General features: G+C 43.2%; 1 protein-coding gene and 1 long non-coding RNA gene across 6 annotated transcripts in view; one reads left to right on the top strand and one right to left on the bottom strand.

The window, feature by feature from the left end:
• Positions 1-16,140, top strand: part of crmp1 (collapsin response mediator protein 1) — a 33,413-nt gene that overhangs the window by 7,410 nt on the left and 9,863 nt on the right. For all 5 annotated transcript variants that reach the window (XM_035425747.1, XM_035425748.1, XM_035425749.1 and 2 more), the window contains exons 2-7: positions 3,911-3,999; positions 4,825-5,009; positions 5,322-5,486; positions 6,180-6,241; positions 6,986-7,066; positions 13,524-13,592. In XM_035425747.1, the coding sequence (XP_035281638.1) occupies positions 3,911-3,999; positions 4,825-5,009; positions 5,322-5,486; positions 6,180-6,241; positions 6,986-7,066; positions 13,524-13,592 (651 nt within the window). The remainder of the gene's footprint in view (positions 1-3,910; positions 4,000-4,824; positions 5,010-5,321; positions 5,487-6,179; positions 6,242-6,985; positions 7,067-13,523; positions 13,593-16,140) is intronic.
• LOC118231684 lies at positions 12,141-15,509 on the bottom strand. Its single transcript, XR_004766126.1, has 3 exons — positions 15,422-15,509; positions 12,464-12,572; positions 12,141-12,275 (listed from the first exon to the last, which is right to left on the bottom strand). It is a non-coding gene; the product is annotated as an uncharacterized LOC118231684 (long non-coding RNA).

Raw genomic sequence — 16,140 nt, 5'->3', positions numbered from 1 at the left:
ATTGAGGTGATAAATCTGTTTCGCTCCCTCTCTATCAGCACGCTCCACCTCATAGTCAACCTCCCCAACTCGTCGTGTGACCACGAAGGGCCCTTGCCACTTGGCGAGTAATTTTGTACTGGAGGTTGGAAGTAATACCAGGACTTTATCTCCCGGCGAGAATTGTCGTAGTTTCGTCCCTCTATTGTAGTGCCTCTGCTGACGTTCCTGAGCCTCGAGCAAATTCTCCCGTGACAACCGACCCAGTGTATGGAGTTTTGCTCGCAGGTCCATAACGTATTGTAACTCATTTTTGCTGGGGCTTGGACCGTCCTCCCAGCTTTCTTTAACTAGGTCCAATATTCCCCGAGGTTTTCTACCGAATAACAGTTCAAAGGGAGAAAATCCCGTGGAGGCCTGGGGAACCTCCCGCACTGCAAATAATAGAGGGACTAACCACTTATCCCAATTTCGGCTATCGTCGTGAATGAACTTTCGAATCATGGACTTCAGAGTTCTATTAAACCGCTCCACAAGCCCATCTGTTTGGGGATGGTATACACTGGTTCTAATAGAGCGGACGCCCAGTAATCCGTATAGCTCATTTAGTGTACGTGACATAAACGAAGTGCCCTGATCAGTCAGAATCTCTTTCGGGATTCCGACCCGGGAGATAATTTGAAACAGAGCTTGTGCAACACTCTTAGCTGAAATATTGCGCAACGGCACTGCTTCGGGATACCGGGTCGCATAATCCACCAAGACCAACACGAAACGGTATCCCTGGGTGCTCCGTTCAAATGGCCCGATGAGGTCCATAGCAATTCGGTCAAAGGGAACCTCTATTAAGGGTAGTGGGCGCAAAGGCGCTTTTGGGGTGGCCGGGGGGTTCACTAATTGACATTCGGGACAGGACGCACACCACCGACGTACGTCCGCCCAAATGCCCGGCCAGTAAAACCGAGCCATTATTCGGTGTAGTGACTTATCATACCCTAAGTGTCCCGCCATGGGGTTGTAATGAGCCGCCTGGAAAACCATTTCCCGGCGGTTTCTGGGTACCAACAACTGGGTCGTTTCTTCACCGGTCTGAGCGTCACGACACACTCGATACAACCTGTCCCTAATAATAGAAAAATAAGGGTGAGAGAGTACTGCATCGGGGCGCACCTGCTGACCATCAATCCGCATCACTTGGTCATAGGCAAAGCGTAAGGTGTCGTCCCGAGACTGCTCGAGTGGGAAATCCTCCGCGGGTTGGAATACAGGACCCCGGGGAGTCTCAACCAGAGGCTCGCCTGGGTCCCTCCCCGCCCCGGCCGTGTCGGACGGCCCTGCGTCACCACCGTCAACAGCACACACGTCACACTTCCCTATCGGTCGTGATCGCAACCCCAGCATGTTTCTAGAAATCTCCCTAAACCCCGCCCAATCAGTACCCAAGATTAGGGGATGCGCAAGCCGGGAGCTAACCGCAGCCTTCACAATATGCGTTTTTCCCTGGTAACAAATTTCCACGGGTACTACCGGATACTTGTGCACATCTCCATGCACACACCGAATGGAAACCCAGGGTGCCTTTACCAATGCCTCGGTTCGAACCAGGTTTTGCTGGATCAGGGACTGCATAGCCCCCGAATCCAACAGCGCCCGGTGTTCACTCCCTTGCACCCTTACCGGGATGCAGTACGCTCCCTCCTGATCGGGAGCGGAAGTGGGCGGCCCGACCACCCGGACCACCTGCCCCACTTCCATAAGTGGACAATCGCGGCGCAGGTGACCCAGCTGCCCGCACCGCCAACACCCCGGTCCGAGCGTCTGAGGCGCCCTCTGCGAGCCGGAGCCCCCCGCCACTGAGCCTGGACCTGGAGAGGGAATCGGAAAAAAGGGGGGATTAGTTTGAGGAAAGGGAGGGGGCAGAGCCCTGGGGACAGGGGAGGGGCCAGTACGAGGAGGGGGTCTCCTCCTGGGCGCCGGTTCCGGCCGTGCTTGCTGCTGGACGCTGGGGTATAGCACGAGGTGGTCCTCCGCCAGGGTAACTGCCCCCTCTAAGTTGGTCGGGCGATGGCAGCGCACCCAATTCGCCGTTCCCTCCGGCAACCCTTCCAGGAACTGTTCCAGTACGACCTGCTCCACTACGCCCCCCGCGGACCGGATCTCCGGTTGTAGCCAACGCCGGGCCATGTGGGTTAGCCTTTGGGCGTATGCGAAGGGACGGTCCTCCGCCCCCAGTTTCGCCGTCCGGAACCGGCGCCGATAATCCTCCGGGCTGCAGCCCAGTCGGTCCAGTATCGCCCTCTTCACCGTCTTGTAATCCGCCCGGGCTCCGGGCGGCAGACCATGCGCCGCCTGTTGGGCTTCCCCAGTTAAAAGGGGCAGGAGGTGTACAACCCACTCCTCGTGGGGCCACTGGCACGCCTCCGCTGCCACCTCAAAACTCTCCACAAATGCCTGGATGTCATCGTCGGCTGTCATCTTGGGTATGTGGATCCGGAGCGGGGATCGGGACGGCGGGTCCCGGGAGCTGGTTTCCCCGGCGGCAGCCAGCTGTCGCAGCGCCTGGGTCTGGAGGGAGGCTTGTGCACGCAGAGCCTCCATCTGCTCTGCGTGTACGGCCGCCTGCCTCTCCTGCATTTGGGCCATCCCCTCCAGCATCCGCGCCAGCGCTACGAGAGGCTGCGCCGCCTCGCTCCGGTTTGGGTCCATTTTGACCTTCTCTCTCTCTCTCTCTTTCTGCCACCCCCCGCACGGGCCACCACTGTAGCACGTCGAGTGCTACCGCTCGTTTGAGAGAGGAGACAGACACGTTAATTCTTTCCGGACGCGACTGCGTCTTGTTTTTATTTTCGGCCGCCACGCGGCTTTCTGGTTACAATACACAATAACCAAGGGTTTGTTTCTCAATTCGCTGCTGACAGCCCGTCAGCTCTCCTTCCTTCTCCCGTTCACCCGCTTCTCTCTCTGTCGAGCAGGTTTTAAACGTCCAGGCTCACTGTCGAGGTAATCAGCACATTGTCAATCAATCACACAATTAACCCTCCGTGCTGATTAATAAACCCCAACAGCCGTGGCGCAGAGTTCCGAGAGCCGCCCCGCCCCCTCTCTCTCTGCAGCCAACGCAAAACCACGCCCACCCTACCACACTCCCATTTAATCTTCCTTTATCTAATTGTCTTTTTATTTTATTTTTGATCTACACTGAAGTAGTGGTAGGGAAAGGGGTGTGCATTTTTGTTGATTTGACACTAGAATATTGTGTGGATGAATGATGAATATCTGATTAATCAATTACTGCTTTCCTTTAACCGTCACACTGTACTACGATTGCTGCGTACCAAATAGTGGTGCTGCTTACAAAACACGTGTGAAAGGTATGTTTTTGCATGTGGGTGAATCGGAATAAGCAAGCTGTGGTGACTTGCGCTATGTGGCGAGCCAAGATGGTGGGTTATACGGTGAGACTAAATGGGCTGAATGACCCGTTCGTTTCATTGTGTACTCCTATGTGATTATGCAGATAGTACTCTTTGACACCAGCCAGTCATCAAAGGGTATAAAGTGGGTAAAGCCTGGATGCCGCAGGGCTATGGGTTAAATTCTGAATACCAGTACTGTACCCTTCAGCAAAGCACTTCAGGGTACATTTCCCACTTTATCACTGGGCTTTGTATGCAGGATGCACATCAGAGCCCTGCATTTAATTATCAGGAAACCTTCTGCTTATCCAGGTGCCCAGGGCTTTTATGTAGCCATCCTTGAAGTGCCCCACTGTGCACTGTGTATACCGGGCAAGAACACTAGCATTCCTTTTCCCCTGTGGCATTTTCTTGCATTCCCTGTCCCAGACAGAGGGGAGAACTGGCACGTCTTTGAATTTCAGAACTTTTAAATCTCATAAATCTCATTTCACGTCCCTTTTTTTTTTTTCAAGAGTGACCGACTGCTGATCAAAGGAGGAAGGGTCATCAATGACGACCAGTCGTTCTTCGCAGACATCTACCTGGAAGATGGGGTGATAAAGTAAGCACTGAGGAGCTGTGGCGACTGCGCTACGAAAGGGGCAGCTTACGCATGTGAAACTCTTAATCATCCCCAAATCTGTTTTTCTTTTTCTTCTGATTAGCAAGCTTGTCAGTTTCAGGAATGATGGCTCGACAACAGAATGCCCCTCACTCAATTGCCTTATCTAGATGCACATTAAATGCTTTTCATTTATAGCAAAAAGGTTAAGGACATTACATTTCTGAGTGTAAGAAAGACATCAGTGTTTAGTTGTGCACTTAACATGAATAAAAAAACATTTTCATTAGAATCCATCATTCATCATCGTTCATACTCATCTTAATCAGTATACTCAGTCCACAAAGGCAGAAAGATTGAACCAAATTAAATGCATTTGAAAAAAAGGAATGGCTTTCTGATGAATGATTCTGGGGAGTTTTAGCGGAGATTAACTTGGCAGTTAAAGACCTCACTCTGCAAAGGTCTGATTTTAGCGCTAATTACTGCTCATTTGATATTCATAAAGGTTCATTCCCTCATTACTTGTCTAATGAAATACAGCTCTGGAAAAAATTAAAAGACCACATACAAATGTCAGTTTCACAGTTTAAGGGTATGTGTGTAACATCTAACTTTTGATATTCTTTCTTGAACTATTGACATTTGATTTTAATTGAAAATAAAAATATTGTCATTCAGAACATTCATTTGTATTTGTACAATATGACACCTGGTCAAAATACTAAAAAATACAATTCTGTACATTGAATTATGCAGAAACTAGAAAGTAAAATGTGTGTTGAAATGAATACTCACATCCCTCCTACCCCCCACACTTTCCAGGCAGCTTGGGGAGAATCTGATTGTTCCTGGGGGGGTGAAGATCATCGAAGCCAACGGGCGCATGGTGATCCCCGGGGGCGTCGACGTCAACACCTGCCTGCAGAAGCCTTACCTGGGCACTCCCACCGTGGACGACTTTTTCCAGGGAACCAAAGCTGCGCTGGCTGGGGGCACCACGATGATCAGTGAGTCTGGCCATGGGGGGGGGGACAGCATGATGCTCAGTCAGCACTGCAGTGAGGCTCTTTGTATGAATGTGTTATTTAAGCCATGTTACCCCATTGAGAAAGGTGACTATCAACATAGTGCCATGCTTTACCGGAATGGGAACTTCTTAAAACATGACAGTAAGAACTTCTATTATTTGGGAACTAGGTGCCGTTTCCATACGTGTAGATCCTTTGCAGGACGTTTTGTGGGACAGGGCTTTAACGAGGAGGTGCTGGGGAACGTTTTGTCCATTTCGGTTGTTCTAATGAATCTTTCTTGCGTCCCAGTTGATCATGTGACTCCTGAGCCTGGAGCCAGCCTCCTGCAGGCCTTTGAGAAGTGGCAGGAGGCGGCGGACAAGAAGTCGTGCTGTGACTACTCCCTCCACGTGGACATCCCGCACTGGCACGAAGGTGTGAAGGAGGAGCTGGAGGTGCTGGTCCAGGAGAAAGGCGAGTCCTGATTTAATTGGCTAAAAAAAGTTGTTCTCCCTCTCCACCTCGGCTGATGTGGGGTGAGCGTTCTGGTGCAAAATGGCTGCCATGCATCACCCAGGTGGGTGCAACACATTGCTACTGGTTGAGACGAGTTTCCCCCTCATACCTGTAAAGTGTTTGGAGTCACCAGCCGGTGAGAAAAGTGCTATATAAATGCAAGCAATTAATTGAGTAAAAGTGTCAGCCATTAGTGCTTTTCCTTCCCTTGCCATTACTGAGTGGCCAAATGGGGTTGTGAGAAACCGGTGGTTAATTATAGAGAGCGCAGTGGCTCACTGAAAGGTGGGTAATGGACTCTAATGACAATGGTTCCCTGAAGAGTGTGGTACTTGTGCCTCTCACTATTGAGTAAACTCAGGCTTAATATAAAAAGGTCATGAAACAGTGACTGCCTCAGCTAATATGCATTTTCAAATGATCTTAACAACTCTAGAGCTCTTTTGTAACACTTATGCCAGAGGATAAACATTTCAGTATCTCTACTGAATCCTAAGCTGTCTGAGATAGATGAAAAAGAACCGAAAATGTGATTTATGAGATGATGTGGTAATGGAGTTTAAACAAACATGTTTTTGAAAATCCATGTCTGTTACACAGTAGTACACACAGGCCTCCCTTATGAAGCCAACCTTTTCTCTCGCTGAACAGGAATCAACTCCTTTCAGGTGTACATGGCCTACAAAGACACTTTCCAGATGACTGATACTCAGGTAAGTCTCACAAAATTATGTCAATTAAATTTTAAATAGGTGTTAGTCTACAGAAATCAGATAAGATGTCTAAAAGCTATTTCCAGGGTTAGGGTTAAAACTGTTTTACGTCTTTCACTTAGGCGCTCAAGAATCAAGATATGAATTGCTTGCCGAATTGGAAGATTATAGTACACATAAGGATTAGAGTAACCAGCCAGATCATAAAGACAGGACTTCACTTCAAAATCATGTGCTTGCAGTGAACAGAGAAGCATGCAATCTAGCGCAGGACTAAATACTGCCATCCAGAAAACATGGTTGGTTACAGGCAAAACTGTGACTTACCTGACAGAGTAGGTAACCGTACGTAGCCTGCTGTTTTGAATTTATAGAGAGCCATTATTATTCTGCTAGTACAGAAGGCACTGCTGTCATCGCTATGATTCAGTGTTTTGAATGAATTTAGACCCCTAGTACAAGCATCTTAGGGCTTATAATGGGTTAAGAACTGATCTTGAAGGTCACAAGTTCAATTCCTGGGCAGGTGACTATACCCTTGTTTCAGTATATATCCAGTGGTGTAAATGAATGCAATGCAAACGCTACTGTATGTGAAAAGTTGTGTAAGTCGCTCTGGATAAGAACATCTGCTTAATGCCTGTAATGTAATGTAATGTATGAATGAATGTTTTTCACCCTTGTTAGAGGGATCTGTACTGAGAGTTTAATGAGGATTTCTGTCATAACCCCGCCCACTTTCAGCTGTATGAGGCCCTGGTGTTCCTGAAGGAGCTGGGGGCGGTGGTCCTGGTTCACGCGGAGAACGGAGACCTGATCGCCCAGGTAGGACCCTGCAGAAGCCCTCTGATACGAGAGGTAGCTGTGCGTTTACCTGAGCGGGCGTGCAGAGAGGAGCACAGCGCCCAAGATATTTAAATGCATAATGTGAAACAGGGCTTGGAAATGCAAGACATCAGCTAAATATATGTAGAACATATAAAATGTTAGTAATGGAATTTACCATATTTGTCCTGAAGGGAAGAATTGCAATTACTGGGTGTAAATCATTGGCTGCAGTATTTTCGGCTAAAATGGCGCAACTGTCATTGGGAATGTGGTCATCAACAGTTTCTTACTGACTTTTGACTATGGTGGAAGTGGTGTGTATGGTGTCACAGAAAAGCAGGTAGCATGTCTGATAAATCTGTTCCCCCCCAGCCATGATACAGGTTTGCATACAGACCAACAGCGGGCCATTTTACCTAGAAGCCATACTACAGTGTGACTAGACAGCACATGCTATAAGAGGCTGAGACAGTAGTCAGAGAAATCCGGTTTAATGCAGCAATACAGCTCACCTTAGGATCCCCCTCTCAAAAAAAGTTGTGTTAATATTAACATACTAAAAATACCCTCTTCCCTGGCCCTCTAAAAATGTCAAACGCACAACTGATAAGACAACCGATATATACAATAAAATATATATTTAACTTACAAAAAGGTTAATGGGTTATTGTCATTATGTCGACTGCTTCTGGACTATACAAATTGATCATTACACTCACTTCCACTGAACATGTGTCTGTCCATAGCCACTTTCACTGAACCTGTGTTTCCTGTCCATAGCCACAAGACGCATAAAACAGGATGTTTATGTAAAAAATGACATTCTTACAGTTTCTCAACACAGGGCCTGCACAACTGCGACAATGTAGGTTTGACTGAAAAAGTTATTCTTTGGTTCTTCTCGCTGTGTTTTAGAGGCTTTCCTACAACAAGGGGAAGAGCAGGTGTCCGCTGAACACATTGTAGTGGTTTGTGTTGTCGTGGACACGCATGCCCTTCGCTAGCCCCAAGTAGACGACGTCTCCCACCTCCATCTCCAGGGCGACGGACAGTGCCGTCCCCCTTCCCGGCCCAGGGTTGTTGTCATAAGCGCCTGTCACGTACACCCCGTTCTTATACAGATCGGCGGCGGTGGGGATGTTGGTGCTCCACCCGAAGGCCGTGAAGCTGAACTGGTACACGCCTTTCACGGGCGCTGTGAACATACCTGCAGAGTGGGATTGGGGGGCGGGGGAGGGGGAGGAGCAACAGATCGACACATTTACAAACAAAGCTGAGCTGCAGGTAGTAAAGCTCTGTATCGGTCAACGTACAGCTAAAGTTACTCCAGTGGACTTAATGCACTGCCTCTCTGCAGTTACACATGCTCTTATCAAATCACTGCCCAACTTCTTTACTCTAAAACAGAACAATGCCACTCAAGGCAAGCAGCACTTCTTATTGTTTTTTTAGTTTTCCCGGCCCTTTCTCGCATATTCGGAATGACCGCATTCGTCAGTAATCATTGCTGCAGTCTCCGCTGTGGACCATTGGAGAGTACAGAAAAGCATGAGCTCTCCTCCGGGGCGTGTGATGTCAGCGACGTTATCAAAACCGCAGTTTGTGAGTCGGACGCATTTCAGATCTTTCTGATAGAAATCAGAAGAGGGGCTATTAGGGAGATCACAGATGGGGATTATTACACAAAAGTAATAAAACATTGCGCTCAGTAGTTTGTAAGATGCTTCATAAGTAAAATGCCATTAGTATACATTGTAAAGAAAACTAATAAACGAGTCTGGCTTTCCACTGCCTACACAATAAAAACAAATTTCTGGAAAGCATTGTTAATGTTCTAAAACAGTGGTTCCCAAACCTCTCCTAGGGTACCCCCAGCCAGATTCAGGTACTGTATTTGATGTGTTCCATCTAAAGCACACCTGATGTAGCTAATGAAGCCTATGATGTAGCTAGGTCAGGTGTGCTACAGATGGAACACATAAAATACCAGGATCCGGCTAGCGGTATCCGAGGAGAGGTTTGGGAACCACTGTTCTAGGAGGCGTGGTGAGTCTCTAGCTCTCGGTCTTCGGCTGCCATCTTCCCTTATAAGTGTTGTATCAAATACATGAAGTCCTAATAGAAGTGAAGCGCACGGTACCCGTTTCTTTGTCATATGCATCGCCAACATTAGTGAAGACGTTTTCGTAGACCAGGATGCGGAATTCCCTGTACGGTCCCACGGTCACTTGCATCTGTTTTTTCAAAGACGCTCCGAATGCCACCTTGGTTTTTTCTGTGAAAACACAAAAGGGCTAACAGCTGCTAACAAAGTAAAGTGTTTGTAATTGCCACTCATTTTGGGGAATTCTGGTTAAAGAACTGTTTCCAGAAATTATCCAATGTGACAGGAGCAAATTCATTATTATTATTCAACACTGAGCTGAATCAGTGGTAATGCATTCCACTTTTGTACAAAGCTAGTGGAATATGCAACTTGTTTTGAAGCAGTATAGCAATATTTTGAACTTGCCAATATCTTGGTTTTGTGGTTTTGGTGTTGAACATAACTTTTAGGAAGATATCCCTAAATGTGATGGGTTATTTTATCCACTGAATGTTTTTGTAGATAGGCGTACTGAAATGCTCACCTAATCCAATTAATGAAGTGACATTTATCCTTAGATTGTCGATCTCGATCTTCAGAACTGACATCTCTCGATCTGTGTATATGCAAATATTTGTGAGAAAGGAGAAAAAAGAGAGAGGAGAGATGCGTTAATATTTTTTTCATTTTATTTTGTATCATAATGAATGACAATTTAATTTCAAAGTGCTTACAACAGCAGTGATTAGTTATATTTTGAAATGCATCTCATACACAATCCTTGAAGACAGAAGGCATTTGTAGCATCGTGGACAGTTTTTTCCTGTTTTCTGCCAGATCTCTATTAGAAAGATGGAATACGTGCAGTATGCAAAGAGGCCAATAGCTGTGATTGAAGGAATATTGGCCCAGTGGATGATTAGAGCACTCACAATTTCAACTCCTCTGTGCTAATGTCATTCCAGAGTTTTAACATTCTTTTATTTGTCTGAAAGCTCACTTCTTTTCTGCTTTGCCAGAACTAGAAAAGTGTGTGTTTAACTTGGGAGTCACTGATTGGGGAAAAACTTTATTTTTAAATTGATATTTGTAAATAAGTTAAAGAATTATAAATGACAGTATGAGCTAATGTAACATTCCTAAATCTAAATAGGTTCATTTTTTTACAGTTTGAATTTTAATGATACTTTTAGATGGAAGGGAAGGGAATGTATTAACAGTGTTTTGCTCTACTCTGTAATGAGCACTCACAGTAGAAGACCACACCAAGAGCAAGTGAGGTCATCGTGAGCATCCACAGGGTACAGAAGACCACCGTTGTCACCTTGAACGTAGGATCTGTCACAGTAGAAATCTGAGGGGCTGTGGAGAGAAACTCTGGTCAGACATTCTTTTCTTGAAAAGGTTTAGCAACGGTCCCTATCTGACTGCAATGATAAGTATTTTGCCACACTAAGGCTGATTTATGTCTTTGGCAATATAAATAAAATATATAAATATATATTTTTCCATATATGAAGATCCAATATATTGACATTTTTGATGGGTCATTTTTAGTGTTTACATGCACTCTCATATTCTGATGTTATTCCGAATAAGAAAATGTCCCAAATAAGATATGGGTCATGTAAACAGCATATTCTGATTTAATACCCTGAATAAGGCCTTAGTTAGAATATGGCATATTCCAATTAAGACATGTGGTTTATGCTGACATTATTCGGGTTATTGGAATGCTATTTGTGCACGTGTACAGCTTATTCGTAATGTCCAAATCGACAGTTTGCAACGCATACGGCCTGAAGGTGGTGTTTACAGTCAGCTGTTATGTTATTAGGCTACCCAAAATTTTGAAAAGTAAATAAAGAGCGTAATGTTACCTGGCCGTCTTACATTTAATTGGACTGTCAATGTAAATGGGAATATTAAAAGAACATTCATTTCTCAGTAGCCATAAAGAACAGCTTATTCGGAATACTGTCTTATACGGAACAATGGCAATAACCGGAATATTCTGTTCATGTAAACGTAGTCAATGGAAGTATGTTCTGATAATATTTCCTCAACTACACATGCAAAGCAATCAAATGACTAATAAAATGTATAATTTGGGAAATAAGAAACTGGAAAACAAATCTAATTAATAATTTGGGAAATAATACATTACACATTTCCAGTTTCTTATCATTTTAATTGAGAAATGTAATATCAAAATATATTGCAAAATATAACAATTACTGCTATGTTGTATTCAGTGTATTAAACCAGTATAATGCATCATAAAACTAAAATGTATTTGTAGTGACTCCATATTTTCAAATGCACTATTAAATCTGTTACAGTATCCTTTTAAAGAAATGCAATGGTAATATATTTTCATTGCATAATATAAGCATTCTTTCATTCAAAAGATTTGATAATGTGTGTATTCAACGCATTGTTCACACCACCTATTTCTGTAAAATTTCTGTTTACTCTCATTTCTCGGTGACAATGCAGGAAAAAGTGTTAGCACCTCGCCAGGAGAGGATATTTATCAGTTTTAGCCCAACACACTGAACCAATACATTGCCAACCATTAAACTGCCACAAAATACAAAATGGACTAACTTACAAATGGAATGATTTAGTTACAAATGGCAAGAAAGAAACAAGAGCAATGGCTGGAGACATACATACCTTGAGACTTAGTTCTGCCTTTTGATTGGTTCTCATTTGTGCTAATGTTCACATCTGATGTTGACACTTCAATCTCAGGAGATGTTTTTGCCTCAGGAGATGTTTTCACCACAGAGTATGTTTTTACCTCTGGAGATGTTTTCACCACAGAGTATGTTTTTACCTCTGAAGATGTTTTCACCACAGAATATGTTTTTACCTCTGGAGATGTTTTCACCACAGAAAATGTATTAACTTCAGGAGACGTTTTCACCTCTGGAGATGTTTCCACCACAGAATGTGTTTTTACCTCTGGAGACGTTTCCACCACAGAATATGTTTTAACTTCAGGAGACGTTTTCACCTCTAGAGATGTTTCCACCACAGAATATGTTTTCACCTCTGGAGACGTTTTCACCTCTGGAGATGTTTCCACCTCAGGGGACGTTTTTACTTCCGTCCCTGAAACAACAATACGCTGCATAACTTCTCACTCAGAAACTTAGTTTAATGCAAAGAAATTCCTCACACTCACTTTTCATAATTTAGCAAACACTTTAACCCTCCCCCTTTTCATTACCATACCCTCATTTATCCAGATTTACTTTCAGTGTAACAGTAAAAAAAAAAAAAAAAACTGGCATGCTTACCCGAGTCTGTGTGCTGTACTGCACTTGTTGTGTCAGCTGAGGACTGGGAGTCATCTCTGTAGATCCCAAAGGCTTGTTTAATGTAAGAAAACATATGTGCAGTGGTGTGCTGTACAGAAACAAAGCATGTTTTCATTTTTAGATTGTAAAATGTATATTTACTGTGGTTAAGCAATGCAAATTACAAATCTGACTATCATGCTTTTATATGCTTCTTCGACTGCTCACAAAATCCATGTCTTGTACGTGAATTTTTCATAATACACGTTCAGCAGGGCACAAATGGACAAAACCATTTTTTACAAAGGCTAACTACAGCAACATCAAAAACTATGCAAGTGGTTCTCTTCTGGTCAAGGGTTTCTTGTAACAAAATGAACAATGATATAGCCTAATTGTAATTTCAAAACATAGCCTATGTAATCTGAATCTGGAAATTTCACAGTCCTCTGCTCTGAATTACTAAACGAGCACAGATATTTACTCTTGCCTTTTTAAAAATGAAATTTTGCGTTGCATCTAAAAACTGAACACGTTCTGTTCACAAATGTTTTAATACAGTGTGTTTTTGGAAAGGCATATTTGTATAAAATATATTATTTGTAGTAATTGAAGTAAACCAAGATAGGCTGATTTAATTGACATAATTAAAATTATCCTTAGTCCTAGGAATTTTGTCTGGAGTTTAACACACTTTTGGTCAGTAATCTTCCTTTATGGGTGAAAATCGAATAGCAGATAAGCCAAACTTTTCCACATTGATATTCGGTTTCTAAAACACGTTGCCAGTTTAGCTGCTAAAATGGTAAATCTGACTGACAAATATGACACTTCTATTTTGACATCTATTATACCGTTCATTCCAAAATGTCTTGAGTCTGACACACCCAAGCACTTGATTTCATCATGAATTCCTGTGTTTTTTTTTTTGTGTCATAACTGTGATTGTGTTTTTCAAGCTTTACTCAATTTACAGCTTTCATTTGGAATCTGCTAAATTCATTCATAAATATGACTCAATGTGCATGGTGCTCATATGGTATGGTTATGTTTTCTACAGGAACAGAGCAAGATCCTTAGTATGGGAATCACTGGACCCGAAGGCCATGCACTGAGCCGACCTGAGGAGGTGAGCTTCACTAATATTGTCCGTCAGGCAATAAATCAGTCAGTCAGGAGGTGGTGGGGAGGTGATGCTATGAAAGACAGGTAGCCAATCGACAGTCTCTTTCGTGTTCAGCCAATTTCACTTCGTCTCTTGCGAATTGATACATAATTTGTTTAGTCAGGGAGCGGCTTTGTTTTACTTTGTTTTGTTTAACTTACATCTGCATTATCCGCTCAAAATACAACGCCACACCACAAACAAAGGATATACTTAAATTACCGACCCTCAGCTATAACATCGGTTAGCATAACATTATTTAATTAGATACTGTAGCTTGATAGTTAACTTTACTCAAAACAGAATTTCTCTCACTGGAAATAGGGAGGACAATCGAAAAATTTATTTCCGGAAATTAACATAAGTATTGTGATTAAAATACCAGTTTAGCCTTACATTAACGTATTGTGAACAGCGATCGTACATATATGGAATATTAATGTGATATATTGGCTGTTTTGTGGCCTTTTAGCTCGCACTTTCCCAAAATTCCATCAATGATAAGATCGGGACTCCGACGGCACCGAAAACCGATAGATTTCACTGAACATTCGACTGTTTACATTTATGGGGTTCTGAACCAGTGACATCATAATAACTCTTACTGGTTGATTTTACGCGGTCATTTATGGCAGTTGGTTCTCTCAGAATTCTGACTGATAGCCAGGTCAGTATTTTCACTGGACACTTGATACATCCAGACTTATAACTTCAAAGTCCCAAGTCATTTGTGAATGGTTTAAATGGATTTTGAAAGTAGACACTTCATGCTACAAGCATGCTAAGGGATTTGAGTGTGCTGTGAAGTTTAGGTAGCAAACAACAAGGCTGAATCCTTCTGACGTAATTTACATAGCGACTATATGCTCAGATCGCCTAGTTTCACTCACTACGGCCAAGCGGAATCGATAAGGTTTCAGAAAATATATAACTTTTAAAGATTTAATTCAATCTTCTACTGGGACTTTTGCCGTTTATCGAGGGTGTGACAGAAAATTTCGGTGCCGCTGACTATAATCGAATGTTTTTCACATTTACCGTTCGATTGACCAAGTACCATTCAAAGTACATTTTTATGGGTTAGTACTGTCAGATTGTGCTAGCTACTTCACATTAACCTTGTACAGCGATCAATAAAGGCTAACAGCACAGTACCACTTAATTCTAGTAACTTCTATCACCACTGTAATGAACTAAAAAAAGGTAACAAACGACCTTTTCTGTGAGAAATGTATTGTCAAGCTCACGCGCATACACTGCTGGCGACATTCTAAAGCTTCGTTTTGCCCTCCCTACTGGAAAAGTAGTTAGCCATGGTATTGCCGTGTGCCAGCTGTATACTAGCTAGCTTTACCTAGCTAGCCAGCTTTGCCTGTATGTTTTAATCTTAGTTATTCCTATGGATGCCAAAACTCCTTTGCAATCACTATAGCTACGAGTATAACGACGAAACCCAAAAACACTCGTTAGTTGCTGTTCTGCAAATTATATTTCCGGCCTCGGTCCTACTAGGGATTTGAGGGAGGGGGCGCAGGATTGAGCGACTCTGAAAACCGGCACTGTAAAAATGACAGTTAAACTAATTCATGGTCAAAGTATGAAACGCTATTGCTAACTATCCCGTTCTTGATCAAATATAGCTAACGGTACTGTGTCAGTCAACGTTAGCTAGTCAACGTTAGCTAGCTAACGTTACCTAGCTAGCCACGTTAGCTGACTACCATGATCAAATATGTGTAACGTTATTAAAAACATCAGCTAATTACATGATAAAAGGTTTAAGATTGATTTACCTTCACCTTCTGCCTGTAATGTATGGGCGTTAGCTAGATAACTAGCTAGGGACTCATCCATACACGTCCGGGAGTCACGCGACTTCACATTGTGTCAGGAATAAGAACGTTTGGAGACTGGAGAGAACGGGAGGGAAGATCCACCTGTTCTGCAACTCAGCTAAGGATCGTTTTGATGATGTGATCTTTTTTTAATCTAAACTTCTAAAATCACATGCCCAACAGTGCGTGAGCTGTTTTGATGTTTTGATAAGTGCTTGGCATGCCCTAATCTAAACGGAAACTTAAATTTACTGTCACTAAAGTGCTTGCTAGCTGAACACCACAAAATCTCTGATAGATTAGGCTACATGCGTTCTCTTTCAGGGTAATGTAACTTACTCTCTTAGAGTTCAGTTAATAATGAACCTTCTGTTGTACATTTTGGTGGCGCATTTACACACGTTATATCGTACATAGATACCTGAAATGAATATTGTGTTTTTATTATGCTGTAATTTAATTGAAATTGTTTGACGCATTGTTTGTAAACAACTGGATGCTAGTAAAAAATTGGATTGACAGATTTAAGTAAGTGAAATGGGGCCCACGGATTTTCTTGAACAGTCAGCGGGCAATATTGTGCAAAGACTCGTAATAAAATATTAATTTAAACTGGACCCGTTGAGTAAAACAATAAAAATGCTGAATACAGTTCTACTAGTTAGCAGAGACAATGG

This window comes from Anguilla anguilla, chromosome 7 (genome assembly GCF_013347855.1).
Source record: "Anguilla anguilla isolate fAngAng1 chromosome 7, fAngAng1.pri, whole genome shotgun sequence".
NCBI classification, from domain to species: domain Eukaryota; kingdom Metazoa; phylum Chordata; class Actinopteri; order Anguilliformes; family Anguillidae; genus Anguilla; species Anguilla anguilla.
The sequence above is the reverse complement of the archived record's forward strand: the minus strand, read 5'-3'. Positions and strand labels throughout refer to the sequence as shown.